This window comes from Sycon ciliatum, chromosome 6 (genome assembly GCF_964019385.1).
Source record: "Sycon ciliatum chromosome 6, ocSycCili1.1, whole genome shotgun sequence".
NCBI lineage: Eukaryota > Metazoa > Porifera > Calcarea > Leucosolenida > Sycettidae > Sycon > Sycon ciliatum.
In genome coordinates, this window is record NC_088648.1 from 24,929,116 (window position 1) to 24,945,544 (window position 16,429).

General features: G+C 48.0%; 1 protein-coding gene across 1 annotated transcript in view; it reads left to right on the forward strand.

The window, feature by feature from the left end:
* Nucleotides 1–16,429, forward strand: part of LOC135819763 (neurogenic locus notch homolog protein 1-like) — a 29,250-nt gene that overhangs the window by 9,692 nt on the left and 3,129 nt on the right. Inside the window, exons 3-10 of the mRNA XM_065333026.1 lie at nt 5,516–5,677; nt 6,455–6,604; nt 7,375–7,575; nt 9,619–9,759; nt 13,350–13,418; nt 13,803–13,865; nt 15,178–15,216; nt 15,682–15,762. Coding sequence (XP_065189098.1) covers nt 5,516–5,677; nt 6,455–6,604; nt 7,375–7,575; nt 9,619–9,759; nt 13,350–13,418; nt 13,803–13,865; nt 15,178–15,216; nt 15,682–15,762 — 906 coding nt within the window. The remainder of the gene's footprint in view (nt 1–5,515; nt 5,678–6,454; nt 6,605–7,374; nt 7,576–9,618; nt 9,760–13,349; nt 13,419–13,802; nt 13,866–15,177; nt 15,217–15,681; nt 15,763–16,429) is intronic.

Genomic DNA, 16,429 nt, shown 5'->3' on the forward strand with positions numbered 1-16,429 from the left:
CTAGCAGTACCGTCTCTGCGGCTGCTTCGTCTCGTCGGCCTTGCACGAGCTTCACGAACTTCAACACGTACGCTGTAACTCGCCGCAACTTCTGATAGGAGCTGTACTGTGTGCAGTCCATAATGGCGCTGATGCTGCTGCTAGTTGCGTCGGTAGTCACCAGACTTGTGACCTGAGCTGACTTCTTTAACTCTTGCCGACACTCCTCAGGGACTTGCTCTCCCTCCGTGAGGCTCGTACCCGGTGGCCGCTCACTCTCTCTGAGCCATGCTGGGCCTGTTAGCCAGACCGACGTATGCAACTCGTCCGACGTAGCACCACGTGACGGAATGTCGGCTGGGTTCCAGGTGCCCGGGCAGAAGTCCCACACACTGACGTCGGTGAGTCGCCTGATCTCGCACACCCGATTGTGCACGAATTGCTTCCACTCCTGCTCCGTGTTGGTGATCCAACCCAACGCAACTCGTGAGTCGGTCCAGCAGTGAGTCGATGCTACCGTGATCTGCTTGTCCAGGGCTTGGCGTACTGTGACCAACAGACGGGCGAGCGTCAACGCTGCGAGTAACTCGAGCCGTGGGATGGTCTGTTTCGCTGTCGGTGCTACTTTGGTCTTCGCCATGGCGAACTGAATGGACACGGTCGCTGCCTCGATCCTCAGGTACACGACGGAGGCAAACGCGGCTTGTGAAGCGTCACAGAACCCGTGTAGCGACACTTTGGCGTCTGCTGTAGCGCCGCTGAAATAGCATCGTGGCATGCGCACTGGTGCTGCTCGCTGAAGTGCACTCATCAGGGATGCCCACTCGCGCTCCTGTTCGGTTGATAGCGGTGAATCCCAGTCCAGACCGGCGACATGTAGCTGCTGCAAGAATATCTTGAGCTTGACCGTGACTGGCGATACTATGCCGAGTGGATCGAACAACCGTGCCGCTTGCGATGAGACAGTACGCTTCGTAGGCCGTTCCTTTGCTGAGTCGAAGACTGACGCGATGTCCACCGTTATGCTGTCAGTCTGGCGGTCCCACGTGACACCCAGAACCTTGTCACAATCATGGGGCTGTACATTCAGTGATGCCTTGGCGTACGTGGAGTCGTCCTCGCACGCTTTCCCGGAGCTAGGGTGAACTGCAGCCGTATCTCCTTCTGTGTGGTTGATGTGCTCTTGCACAGCTGCGGAACTTGACGCAAATTTGCGGATATTGAACCCACCATCAGCCATGCGGACCTTGAGCTTCGTGTACAGCTCCACCGCTTCCTCGTCATCCGCTGCGCCGGCTGCCAGGTCATCGACGTACATGCTGCGGCTGATTTCATCAACGAATTCTGGATCCTCTTGCCGGTACTGCTCGAGATGATGTTTCAGTGTGGCGTTGAGGAGGAATGGACTCGATGTGAGCCCGAACATCACGCGAGCGAACCGGTACACCTGCACTTGCCGCTCGCTCGAGAACGGCCGATCCCACCACAGGAACCGCAGCGCATTCCGGTCGTGCTCGCATACGTTGAGCATGAGAAACGCCTTCTCAATGTCACCAGTCAGGGCAACTGGATAGCACCGAAAGCGGAGGAGGATGTCTGGGATGTGCTCCAGCAAATTCGGCCCGGAGTGGAGGCAGCTGTTGATGGAAGGATTCTTCCCTGCGTGTGCTGAGGCATCGTACACCACCCGCACCTTGGTGGTAGCCTTGTCCTTGCGGACCACTGCTTGGTGGGGAATGTAATGAACTTCACCCACCTCGCCGACTTCGTTTGCTGGTACCTCTTCAATGACGCCAGTTGCCAGCTGCTCTGCCATGACACGGGGATACTCACTGAACACGTCTGGCACCTTCTCGATCTTGTTGGTGAGAGACAATAGCCGCTTGTGGCTCAGTCCAAAATTGTCCGGCAGCACAGCGTGGACTTCTTTCCACGGGAGGCTCACAGTGTAGCGGCCGTCAGCAAACTTGATCGTCTCGTCGAACGCTGCTTGCACTGGGTTCCCATCCAAGGGCTGGATACCGAGAGACTCCAAGTCCCAGAACCGCTTAAGCTGCTGCTCTAGCTGCTCAGCCGTGACCGCGAACACGTGCGTTGCTGCTGAAGCTGGTGCTGATGGCTTGGGACAACCGGACAAAACCCAACCAAGCTTTGTCGCTATGGCAACCAGGGTATCACTGCCACGGATGACGTTGCCCTCTGTGAATTCCCAGTAGTGGTCTGCACCAATCAGGATGTCCACATTGGCCGCGCCAGTGCAATCATCAGCCAGTTGCAATGTCGAGAACGGTGCGAGCGACTCCGCTACCTCGGTCGGAAATTGCCGGCTGATCGGCGCGCTGATCAAGGGAACGGCTACTGCTGCCACTGACACTGGGCTCCCCTCCAGTGTAGCGATGCTTAGTCGCACGACGTCGACTTCCTTTGGCGACCCGTGCTGTGTGCCAAAACCACGTATGGCCAGCTGCTCCGTGTGGTCCGTCGGCAGGTCCAACTGTTGACGCAGGCTGTTTGTTACATATGACCGCTGGCTGCCCAAATCCAGCAAGATGCGGGCTTTGAGCTGACGGTTCGGGTCTTCCTGTGAGGCCACCGCTGCCTTGGCCGTCTGGAGTAGCGGTGCCGATGCCTGCGACATGGCGGAGCACGTTCCGGAGAATGTCTGCTGCCCGTCTGCGCAAATGGTGGTGTGATGCCGTCTATCACATTTGCCACATCGTGTCTTAGACATACACTTGGCTGCTATATGCCCTTTCCTTGTGCACACAAAACAGCGGCGCTGCTGGATCAACAAATCTTTCCGCTTGGCCACACTGGTTACAACGGAACATGACGCGGTAGCGTGGTCCCGCCCACAGTAGATGCACGCCATATTGTGCACTGTCGTGTTTAGTGATGCCGCTGTTGCCATGGCGCCCCGGCTTGGTTCTCTGGTGCCACTTTGGATGCTGGACACATAGGAACAGCGTTCCCTGGTTCTTATTTCTTCCCGCAACTGCCGCAGCACTTCTTGCAACGAGAAGGACGCATCACCTACGCCTTTGCACACATCCAGGCGCACCGCCTTTGGCAGTTTCTGCAGAAGAATTGGGGCGAACATGTCTCCATAATGCTCGGTCTTCCGACCCATGTTCTCCAGCGACCGCACGTGGTTCACTACACTGTCCAGCAATTTGCGGAGGCCCGACAGATCATGCTCATTGCTGATACCTGGCAAGTTCAGCAGGGCATCCATATGCGCACTGATTATACGCTGCGGATCTCCGTACCGCTGCTCTAGACACTTGACTGCCGCTGCGTAATTCGCCTCTGTGAGGCTCAAACCACTGATCACTGCTGCTGCTGCTCCGTAAACACTGCTACGTAGGTATGTGAACTTATCCGTGTCTGTCAAGCCGCTATTGGAGTGGATCAGCGACTTGAACACATCAAAGAAATGCTGCCACTCCATAGCGTTGCCACCAAACTTGCCGAGCTCTAGTTTCGGCAGCTTCACTCTGGCAGAGCTGCCACTGGCCGACACTGACGACAGCGTACTCAACTGTGAGTTGGACGCTGACGCCGCCACAACACTCTCTTCTGTAAGGGCAGCAAGCTTCTCAGTACTAGTATTATCACTCGCGGCATCCTCAGTGATCGGGTTGACTGCCTTTCCCGAGTCTGCAGTACCCTCTGAACTCTCTCCCAGTGTGCTCAGTGTACTGGCGCGTCGCTCATCACGGGTACGTGCTTTTTCCTCTGCTGGGAAATCCAATATACGGTCCAGTGTGCTGCAGAACGTCTGCAGCTTCAGTGTCCAGTCATCCGCCTCCATGACTTCCTCCTCAACGTCTCCATCACTGACGTCACACACTAAATCCAAGACCTCTGCGTCCAGAGCGGCCAGCAGCTCCCTCTTGCACGCCAGCAAATTGCGTGCATGACGCACAGACGCACGGACATCGTCGGCCAACACATTCAGATATCGAGCTTCGTCCACAACGTGCTGGAACTCGCCCATGCATCTCGTGCACGATCTCCGATGGCCCCCACGCACCCTGCGCTTCTTGCGCAAAACAAGCTGATCCTGCGTCTTTGCCGACGCGTCTACTGCTGGTTGTCTTGTCCCAGAGCTAGTGGTCTCACTCGTCTCTCTGGACTCCTCCTTCTCCTCCATGACTGACCAAATTTCTCGATTTTAAAACACTAATCGACTCTCGATCTCAAGCTCCACGATCCGGCTCGAAGGACCATGTGAAATTATCGACCACAACTAAAAACTACGCGGTCTTCAGACCCCTGTTGTGGCACGATTTCCTGGCCTTTTCGTGGAGACAACTAGAAGACTGTATTTACTTATTGGTTTCAACCACACTCTCAAATCAACCAGAAAACAACCAACAACAACGATCGCCAAATCGCTGTCATCAGCAAAACGTGCCCGCGTGCGTGCATTGGCTTACGTGTACTGCAGTGTGCGTGCATGCATATCGAAGTGTACGAGTAGAAAAGCAGAATGATCATGCATGATGCATCGATGAGTCATACCACAACGTAACCATGGATATAAATAATGGCGACGCGATGGCGACAGCAAAGTTCCGCGTACAAAAGCGCAGGTGCAATAAGGAAAAATCAGAGTGCAGAACAAACAGAAATTCAAATCGAAAGGAGATAAATATTGTGGAGATGAAGCAAATCAGTTTGGTCTGTCAGAGGGTGCTTGCGCCCAGAGACAGGGTGACAGCAAACCCTGTCAGAGAGAGTCAGTGTACAGAATAGGAATACATAGAACGCAGCACGCAATGGAGTTGCTGTGGAGAGCGAGAATGCAAGCAACAACGTAAGTATTATCTATGCAAGTGATTATATCGGCGTATCCGACAAACACGCACACAACAAACACTGTATTGTAACAACACACTCGTAAATGATGTTATCCCAACAACACTCATTCTATTTCAGCGCAGTGTCCTGTCCAATCACACTCAAAATCACACTCGTAAATCTCGCACACTCCCTCCTTGACAATATGACAACTGACACTCATAAATCTCGCACACTAGTATTTTACTTCACCAATTACACAGGCATGATTGCCTTCTCACCGTCCCATATGTCCGGTTCTCACAGAAAGATGAAGGAAATTGTATGAGGAAATGTATAGAAATAGAGTTGTGCATGCCCCGTCCTGTGGGAGGTTCACAGTTGAATGCATAGAGCTCTACTCATTCAAATTTGATGAGGCCGTTAGCGGGTTTAGCCGACCTGAGATACTCCCATGTTTCTCTGTTTACCAAAAACATTTCACACCAAAATGCATTTTTATAACAATATGGACATGTAGCTCCTGTGCATAGCATGTGGGTCGGAGAAGCAGTCCACCACTCTTATGCTGGGTCGGAGAAGCGGTCCACCATCTTATGCTGGGTCACAGGAAGCTCAGCTGCTACCCCGGTCATCTCCACATCAGACTGTCCTTGTAGCAAGACATCTTGTTGATATCCGTATTTGTTTTCCGCCCTGGCTATCGATTTTCTGTACTTGTGACTTGCAGCTGAGAGAGTTGGCACATGCTTGCAGCACTGTAAGTATGGACAGTGCGTTGTCACACCGGAGCGTGAAATCTTCTGCGACTGCGATGCTGAACATACTGGAACTTACTGTAATATCTCAGTCGAGCCGTCGTCCCCTGCTCGTGTTGGTGCTAGCCAGCAAGGCAAGTGTGTTTGATGGTGGGTGTTGAAGGTGGTCACCTGATCATGCGTGTGTGTGTGTGTGTGTGTGTGTATGTGTGTGTGCGCGCGTGTGCATGCGTGAGGGGTTGAGGGTAGAGAGAATTGGTGTGACATTCCTGGTTTTTGCACACACTTTCCCCCTGGGTCATCTCTAAATTTATGACGTTAATTAATGAAGTACTGATCTATCAGCATTGCGTGACGGTCTAAGACAGAGGGAACCTGGTTCTAGTCCTACTTAAAAGCGGATTTTTCCAGCCATGCTGCGGCGACTCACAGTTAATTGGAAATTCGTGGTCTGGCATGTGGGAAACAAGGAAACTTGCATGGAGGCAGCCGATAGGATTTTCGGTCTTTGACCACTGTGGTGGTGGGTTTCATCTGCTTATCTATCACTGTTCAGGGGCGTCGGACACGGTATGGTCACTACGGTATTGACCGTACCACTTTTTTCCCCATGTACCCGTGAATCAATAAACTACACTTATCTGGGATCTAAATTTCTAAAATTTTTGGCTCAGCCACCTCTCCCCTACGAGTAAATCGTACTTAGGATGGCTGACCGTACCACACTAAAATATCTTCAGACTCCCCTGTTGTTTTGGGAGCTTAGTCTGCGCCTTGATCCTTAAGGGGGGCAGCTTTCCTACGGATGCAGACAACTGTGTATAACCGAGTCCCTACGAGAACCTTAAAAATTTGTTTGTATTGATTCCCTTGTTTACTTTTGAAAATGCTGTTTTATTTAAATGTCGCAGATTCCAACCTTGGAGAGGAAGGTTGCCCTGAGCTACCGTGTCAAAATGGCGCTACGTGTCTTCACGTTGGAGGACGCCGCAGGTGCAAATGCACAGACGGCTACTCGGGAATGTCGTGTGAAGATTACACGTTTTCGCTGGCCGCTGATGGTAAAGTAACCGTTGACTAGCACTAGTTGTTGTTTTTATTGTTGTTACCGTGGTAGTGGTTGTTGTGGTGGTGGTGGTGGTTTGTGATGGTGGCAGCGGCGATGGTGATGGTGCTGGTGGTGGGCGTGGGGGGGGGGGGGGAGGGGGACATCATTATCCCTATTTAGACACGTTGTGTGAACATTGAGCGGGCATTCATGTACGGTATCTCCCCGAATGTAAGCCACACCGTTTACACTAAATCTCTGAAGAGGACTTACAATCGAAGTTGATATTCCACTTATGTCAATATTATGGAAACGATATGGCTCAAATCTGAAAATAGGGGCGCGTTGTATAATCGGGGAAGTACGGCATATGTCTTCGTGATTTGAAAGCAGAGAGCCATCCATAATAATATTCTCATACAGAGTGTAGAGCATGAACGTGTGAATGGAAGTGGACAGTGCCGGGCCATACTGCCCGAGCCCAACACATTTACCCTGACTGCTTGCTGTAGCCGAACCATGTGTTGCACAATACTGCCATCATACTTATTGCGTCAATGCACACTGTACACGATCTGTCGCAGATTACTAAATTGAAGCAAGGAAAACGGTGGGGCACAAGTTATGCATTTGAGTCCACCGACTAAACCAGGTTTTGAACAGTCAGACGTCTAACGCATAACTTGTGCCCCACCGTTTTCCAAGTTTCAATTTAAGATTTTCCTTGGCTTATAATCTAAGTACATTATATTATTATTTTATCATTCTTGTCATGTCCTGCAGAAATGACGATGGCCGATTGCGAGAACAACTGTGAGTTTGGCGACTGTGAGGAATGGGAAATCGAGGGAACCGACCACAGCTTTGCGAAATGCGCGTGTCATGGTGCCTACACCGGGAAATACTGCGCGGACGAGGGTGAGGAGGTTACAGAGCCGGAGAATCCTCAGCGGGATGACATACTTGGCGAGGAGGATGAAGGCTGTAAGTGAGGTGACTAGTATCTTCAGCATAACGCTCCGGGGCTGGTCTTTTGCTCACCTTGTCCATTTTTATCATTTACGAGTTCGGAATGTGAACTTTAGTTAAACAAAAAAAACAAACAAAAAAATGCTGCAGGCCGAAGAAAAAAGAAAAAGAAAAGAGGATTTGAACTTTTAAGAATGCTCTTCAGAGGTTACTAACAGAATTTGCTCAATTTCAATAAACCTTTAACGTCAGGCGAAATTACTGGTCAGTCGGCGTCACGCATTTTTCACAAAAAAATTGCGTTTCACCTGCTGGGAGAGTATGCGTGTACTCGAGTCTCATCCTGAGCACGTTTTTTTCTTCTTTTTTTTCAGCTCCAGTATAGCTGTATTTTTCATTGCAAAGCCGTCCTCGATTGTTGTGCTCGTTGTTCAAACGAAGTGGACATTCAATCATGAAGGCAGAGGACATAGGAGCCTGATTGGAGTTTCTCGTGGCATAGGACGGCCATACAGAGACACTTTGGGATTTTCTGAATATAAAATACCGTACGCACGATGCTGAGATCAATTTGTGCGATATCAAATTGTTTGTGATCTACCACATCGAGCAGAACGGGATCCAAACACAAGCTTACCGACGGTTAGGCTGCCGACCTGACTGGACAAATGATCCCTGGCTTCACCAGACGCCAGACGTCGGACACCATGTCCTTTGCCGCGATGCCCATCTCCAAAAAGAACTCCCGATCTTCGTCGTGAATAGGCTTGAAATACTCAATATTCAACCGAGATTCGCGGTCTCACCCTTTCTCAGATCGAATCATTTTTTGTTGTAGCAGTTGCAGGGCAGATCCCCGCCACTACTTCAACAGAAGATGGCTCCAAAGCATACCTGGAACAAGCCATATCGAGGTTGCAAGCCACCCCTCTCAGCACTTTTTTTGAAGAAATTCGAAATTTCAATGGTGGAAGATATACTATGAAGAGAATTTCAAAAAGTATATTTCGCGGAGCGATCGCTCAACCTACGTCATTCAAACTTTGCAGGATGGTTCAGACGTACATGCTAGGCATGGAACCACAGAAGATGATATCATAGCTGACACACAGAGTCACACACACAGCAGATTCGTGTGCACAGATACTAAATTAGTGGACGTCGTCATCTTCTTCCCGCTGATCTCAAATGTACGATGACGTGCTATTTCGCCTGACGCGAGATCCTCGATATGCCTTGCAAACGAGTAGGGAGCAATAGTGATTGTTGTCTGGATATTAGCACTGATATTCATATTCATTGCGAAATGGGAACCACTGACATTTCGAAATTACCATAACAGTCATATGTGTAATATTTTGGTGTGGCAAGCTCTCGTGATAACCGTTGTCATGCTGAACACATTGTTCCCAGGATGCCTGCTTAAAATAGAGGGTGTTCTCTTGATAATTTTGGATCCTTTCCATGTCAATGTCAGACTGTGTTAGTGCAATGAATCACTCCATGTGTGACATTTGAACAGTATTATCAAATGTTCAGCCCGGTAAGAATCCGACCCAAGGTGGTGTATTTTGCACACCCCAGCTTGCACGGTCCTTGACGCCCTGGAAGTGGTACGAATGTCGCATGGGCGTACACACATACAAGTCCAGTTTGTGCAATTGTAACTGGTCCAGGGCGTCAGTTTTGCACTTTCGGTCGGGCTTCACCTAGCGTAACTATGCTCTATGGCAGCAGTATTATTATTTAATGTACGAGTTCATACTTACCATCACTGTGCAATTCTTTGCCTTTGCCTGTGAGCTGTGATCATTGTAAATAAATTACAAAAAATACGCCTACGCTGTCCACACCAGTCTAAAAACGTAGAAAACAATTTCTGAACCAAACCGTTTCGTTCCCTGCTCACCAGTGGCTCATGCAGGGAATATGGCGAAATGGCAAAGACAGCAATTATTTTGTCAGGGAATGGGGGAGGGGGATGCAATATTACGCTAGACTGGTGTGAAAAGGCTAGCGGGTCAACACTAGTTTCTTGATCGTGCGCTCTCTGCTCAGTCACCGGATCGGACGGGTCGGTGTGTCGACACTCGGATTGTCTGAACGACGGTGAATGCGGCCACTTCAATGATGGTTCAATAGGCTGTCACTGCCTGCCTAACTACAGTGGCTCACGCTGCGAGGACTTCACTGGCCCGAGTAAGAATAATTATAAATTCTGATCATAGTTCTGTGCTGAATCAATACCCACTAGCTGTCAACAAGCTATGCTTTATATTGGCTAAGCCCCACTGATTTTGTCTTAAGTCGCCTGATGATTGGATTGTAAAGAACTAGGAGGAATTTCAGTATCTACCTGCAACCCTTCCTTGTTTGGCTGTTGGTGTGTGTAATGGCTAACGAGGGTAGCAGTGAGTCAGCTGTGAGAGCGCATGGAGGAGAGGAGAGGAAGAGTTCTTTACATTTTATTGGCCGAATACTCAGGCGAATAGTACCGTTCACCATTTGAAATTGATGATTGGATTGTGCCAAAAAAACTCTGAGTTGCGCCGAAACCTGTAAACCTCCTTTTTGCCTTTTGCGTGTAATAGTGCTCCACGCTATTGTGTTCAGCCCTCTCCGCAGGCAAAAGGAAGTTTCGTCCGTGTAAATTCTGATCATAGACTTGCATAGCCATGTTGGCGGGTTTGAGAAACAGACTGCAGGCATTGCTCAGCACTCAAGCGCATGTTAGAGAGACCGAGAACGCAGTCTTAGGACTTTGAGAGCCCCGCTTGAGATATACTGTACTTTGCCGGTTGTAAGTAGACCTTTCATAGTTGGGGCCTTGATCCCCCATTCAAGGGCACTTATACCCTGTTACATCAGGGCGTAGCTAGTCCCCTTTTAGGGGGGGGGGAGGGTCCATGGCCGCCTACGTGTAGGATGGCTGGTGCATGTCATTCATGGTCATTATGTGCAGGCTGAGCATAGGTCGAAATTTTCAGGGGAGTGCACGTGCCCCCCCCCCCCCTCCCGTTCCCCAAGCGGGCTAGGTGCCTGTAGAGTGTCCAGAACTGAATCAAAATTCTTTGTCCCTATACACGCTATACCACTGGACGTGCCAATGATGGACACCCGTTCTTCTAGACTTAAACCGATTCTTGACCGTCCGCCAACGCACACACCGCCAGCGGCACCAGCACACCCCACCGTTTAGTCCACTGATAGTCCACCGGCGAGTGTCTCGCTTGACTCAGCCACGGCAACGAGCGATGATAAAACGTGGACAACTGTGTACAGGAGGAGCGAGCGGCTGGGATTGAATACGGTCGCAGTCGCTGAACCCACTATGAGCAACATTAGCTGTGTAAACCATGGTCAACGGGACTGACAACACCCTCCAACTGCATAACCCACAGCCCCACCCACAGCATCTCACCTTCTCATAAACTGACCTCGTATTGGCGATGGTGCCATCGTGGGAATAAAGAATTCAACACACACAACAGACAACACAATGGGACCTGGACCACCCGGCGGTGACAATGACCTGATGACATCAGTATCTGATTAAAAAAAAGTATCAATCTGCCATTGCCAAACATATGTCCACTGAGAAGTCCCCAATGTGCTGATGTGTATTCTGATGATTTTTTTCAAGGGATGAAACGAGTACCGGTATATCGAATACTCGAGCGCTCGCTCAAAAACTTGAAACGAGCGAGTACTCGTTTCTCAAAGAACTCGTAGTATCCTATGTACAGTGTACTGTATGCATTTACATCGAGCACTTCTGTTACTCTGACTAGTACTGTACTGATCACCCATGCAAGCGCGAAATCATTGCTTGTCCCTACTTACCAGCAAAACACAGTAGTTCAGACTATTTTCTGCACTAGGCTGCAGGCAAGGCTACATGTGTATCAGGTGTAGTATGTTCGGTGTTACGAGAGTGTGTGCAGTGCATTGTTTTATGTTTTCAGTAAAATACTTGTACTCGCTCGAATACTCGCTCGTTTTTTCAAAGAGTACTCGAGTCCTCAATTTCGGCACTCGTTTCACCCCAATTTTTTCTATTTTGTCACGTGGTCGTTCTGATCGTCATTTGAAGGTTCTTAATCACGGGCCACAATGTACCCGGTTAAAACAGCTCCTTTTTGAAAATGTTTTCAATGAGTGATGTGTCGCTTTGTTTTGCGGCTTTAATTGGTGCTTTTCTCCAATGTCATGCAGTCGTATTTATCCAGCTTTTATTTCTTGTGTACTTGCATACTGGTATTAGTTTAGTCCCACAATCTGCGATAAAATGATCCACTGTAGCACCTACTCCACTTTTATGTTTATGTATCTATGTCATTCGGATCTTCCCAAGTTGTACAATGTACTGTTGAGATACCGAATTCAAATACATCAATACCGTACCATACCATACCAAGGTGCTGGAATCTGTTTATATTTTCACCTGGTAGCCCAACCTCTGCAGGCAGAAGCAGAACATAGTCATTGCCCCGCTGTAACTGTTATTTGTTCAAGCCACACCTTTGGCTTGCTCCTCTTCGTAGTGTCACCGTGTGAACTTGTACTAGTGTGTTGTGTGTGTGTGTGTTTCGCTTGGTCTCACACTCTTCTTGGCATCGTGTTGCTGCCTCCCGCATTGCAACTGATTTCTCACCTGTAGCAGCTTTATTGTCTGCTACCATGAGCTGCTTTGTTCATTCTATATCATCTACCAGAACTAGTCACCCATGAATTGTGGAGAAAAACGCAAGTGGCGACTTGGCAATGCAAGTGACTTAAAAAATCACTTTTTAAACCTCTAATAGTACGTTCCAGAAACTTACCGTGGTTGGTCCCCCCCCCCCCCCCCCGTAGGGAAAAGACCCAACTGTGTCATCAGGATGCGTGGCACGTGTTGTGAGCTGTCCTTCGAGTGAAACACTTGTCAATGCCTTCTAGGTTCAGCCTGGTTCATTAGCTCAGATGGCTAGAGCATTGCTCATGACAAGCAAGGTCCCTCTAGTCCTGGTGGGGCTGGTGTTTTCTCTCGCTTTTCTGGCAGTTCACCCCCCCCCCCCCACCCACCCTGACTGCTCACCTTGAATTTGAAGTTTATCCCATTCCCTTTTCAATAAATACTAAACCAAAAATATTTAAAAATCCGGCGCCAAAAAGGAGCACTCCAGAAAATCGGCTTCAAGTAGATTTTGAAAGTCGTGATCGGTTTCGTTTGCATGTGAAGAGTTATGTCGCAAGTCTCCAGAAAAAGCAATTTATCATCCTTTTCAGCGATAAACTGCAGGATTTTCTAAATCCTGTCGACACTACTCAATTGTGAGGAAATACCTCGCAATACTCGGAATCACACAATTCACAGGAGACTACAAATTGTGCTTACCAGTAACTACAGTTTCGCTCGGTGGAATCCGACCTACAATGCACATGTAGAGCGCATATTTGGCGCCCTCAATTTGCACAGCTGTTGACACCCTGGAAGTGGCAGGAATGCGGCTGGACGTACACGTGTGCAAATACAATGATGTACATGTAATCATGACTGGTTACATGACTTTATCTTGCCCGTAAAAGAGGCCGTTACCCCCCAAAAAAAAGAAGAAAAAAAAAGAAAAGAAAAGACTGGTTACAGGGCGTCAGTTTTGCACTTTGGGTTGGATTTCACCGAGCGCAACCGTACTTCCAAACTTACTCAGTATTAATAGACAGTGTTGTGTATGCACCGACTGCTAACAAAATATCTTCTCTCCACGTCATGGTGCTATCCCGTTTTTTTGTGCCCTGCCTGCGAATAGGGAGACGAGAGCCTGCCACCGGCCTTGATGCCTTCAGCCAATGCTTTGACAAGTACTGCCAGGTTAAAAGTGAGTACTGTACCACGGGTAGTCAACTGTAACCCTGAACCAGGGAGTAGTAAAATACCATAGTTTTACTACTAGCTGGGTTGCCATGGAGATGGCGACGTTCCTGACAAACGGTTTTCTGATCTGGACGGTTTGTTTAAAAAAGATAAAGTAAGGTGTAGAATGGTTTAGTGGAGAAGTCTCCTGAAATTTCCGCAAAGTCTGATACTTTTAATTTTGAGAACCGCATACTGGAAGATGATTCACAGTTTCCCACCAATAAATGGTATTTCATGCATTATGTATAGAGAGGTGCTGAAGTTAATTAAAAAGAAAACAGAAAAAAAGAAAGCAGTCTTCAGCCCAACCTTACTTTAATTACAATTCTCTTTGCTTTGCTTTCAGAGACCAGTGCACAGTGGGTGCTTACCTGTGAGCAACCTTCGCGCAGATGTGCTCGTCTGCTGGGTGAGAAGAAAGAACGAATGATCGCATCTTCAACAGTTCTCTGATAAATATACCGTCTTGCTTTCATTGTTGACGTCTATAAAATTAACGAGAAAATGGTTGGTTCTACTTCAAACATCAGGTTTCTAGAAACCATATTGTACGCCCCACATCGGAAGTGCCACCTGATGAACTTCCAACGGAGAACACCTCCAACCGCAAATAGCAAAAGTAATTTTAAACATAATTGAAGTTACGTGCAGGTTCTTGCCAATTCTCGTCCTGGAGTGAATCTGACCGCTGCCGAATTGCAAAACATTAAAAAAATCCATTCCCGAATTGCAGGTGACAGCACAAACCAGTCTAATGTCTGTGCCTTTCTCCTTCATCATGCCATGCTTAGGGAACACACAGACCTCAATGAGTCAATATAGATAGCTGCTGCGACAGATAATCAGCACAAGAAGCACAGAAGCCATGATTATAGTTTTGACTAGGCCTTTCGTAACATTACTTTTAATCACTATTGTACACAACTTGAAAAGTAATGTTACGAAAGTCAAAACTACCGGCATATGGCTGTTGTGTTTCGTGTGCTGATTCGTTTATGTCCAACCAAGAATCTATTGATGAGTGGATAAGCAGCAGAGTTCAGCCTGTTTATTAAGAAAGCACCTCCACCGCATGCGCTCTCTGGCCGACCTCATCACACCAGCGATATGACTCAGTACAAGTTGTAGATGCTGACACTGATGAAACAGCGCTATATGGAAAATGTTTCATTATTTTGTCAGTGTCTACAACTTGGAGTCATGTTGCTGGTGTTATGAGGTCGGCCAGAGAGCGCGTTTTGGTGCAGGTGGAATTGCTTTTAAAAGAATCTATTCAGACAGCTACATAGACAAATGCAGTGTTTGTACCTTGTGATAATACCTTGTGCATGGATGCAGCCTCAAGTGATCAGCTTCAGTTCCGTGTCAAGTTTGATGTCTTTAAGTTGATGTTATCTGTTCCTTTTTGGGGACAGAAGAACTACACATCTCAAGCTATTCATCGCCGTCATTATCAAGAAGGACTCCGAAATTCATGAACCAGTTTTCGAGCATTCTCTTCTGGTTGCTGGTTCTGGTTGCTTGTAATTCATTTGAAGAGAATGCCCGAAAACTGGTTCATGAATTTCGGAGTCCTTTGATGATGATGGTGGAGAATAGCTTGGGAGTTGTAGCTTTTCTGTCCCTGATTCCTGCCTGATTCTATTCCTGTCTCCAAGAAAGTTATTCAACTGTTCCTTTTGCCTTACATTTTTTTATCTCCTCGCAACCAATGACTCCAGAGACTGTCATTCCTAGGAAGAAGGCAGAAAAGCTGCATGGTGAGTGGGTCATGTGGATATTATTATTTTGTACGTGTATCTACTATGGCCATACAGCAGTGAAGAAACCACGGACGAGTAGTACTTGAAACTATGTGGCTGTCAAACGTGGTCTTATAACGAGTCGCAAATTTCACGATTATCCAAAATGCATAGGTTAACGAGAACATACGTTAACGATCTTTCGGCGTTCAGGCATAGCCGCACATAACACATATGCGGCATTACAGAACTTATTATAACGAAGAAATTTCATTCGTTAAAACGTTAGATTTACTTCCTCATTATATTAATTTTACATGTCTTACAGCAACTGTGGGTAGCAGCACGGCAGAAACAAAATCCTTCCCCTTCCAAGCAGAACCTGAACCTGGTACCCTTTGTTCCTCAATCACGGTCTTAGACCAACCCACTATGCCTGCCTGCTGATTGGCTGTACCCTCTTCTCTGGCTATTTTGTATCAGTTTTGAGCCCTCATGGTCGAATTCGATCGCCAGGTGCTTCCGACACCAAGGTAGAGGAAATCCGCAGGAGTGAGTCCAAAGGTATGAAAACTTTTAATAATTATGGTAGAAAGTATTTTGTTTGTTTCCTCTCTCTAACTCTCTCTTTCTGTCTCTCTCTCTCTCTCTCTCTCTCTCTCTCTGTCTCTCTTTCTCTCTGTCTCTCTGTCTCTGTGTGTGTGTGTCTCTCTCTCTGTCTCTGTCTGTCTCTCTCTCTCTCTCTCTCTCTCTCTCTCTCTCTCTCTCTCTCTCTCTCTCTTTTATACTGTGTCAGGGATATCTCTGTGTACAGGCGAAGCTAGAGGTTCAAATCGGAATACCAATGATTGTTATTAGTAATTGTTATGAAGTACATTGATGCAGCAAATGGTATTTTCGGTCTTTGGCCACTTTGTGGTGGATCTGATCTACTCACCTCCCACCGCTTAGGAGCTGCATGTGCGCCTTGATCCACAGAGGGTGGTGGCGTTCATGTGGATGCGAAAAACTCGGCCTTCAGCTTAGTCTCCCGGGAAACGGAATATTTTTTTAATACTAGTATCTTTATGGAGAAAGTGATGAGAGTCGGCTACACACACCCGACAGCACCCCACAACCCTGCTCACACACACGCACATACACACACACACACAAACACACACACACACGCACAAACACACACATGCACACGCACACATACGCACACACACACACACATACACACACACAC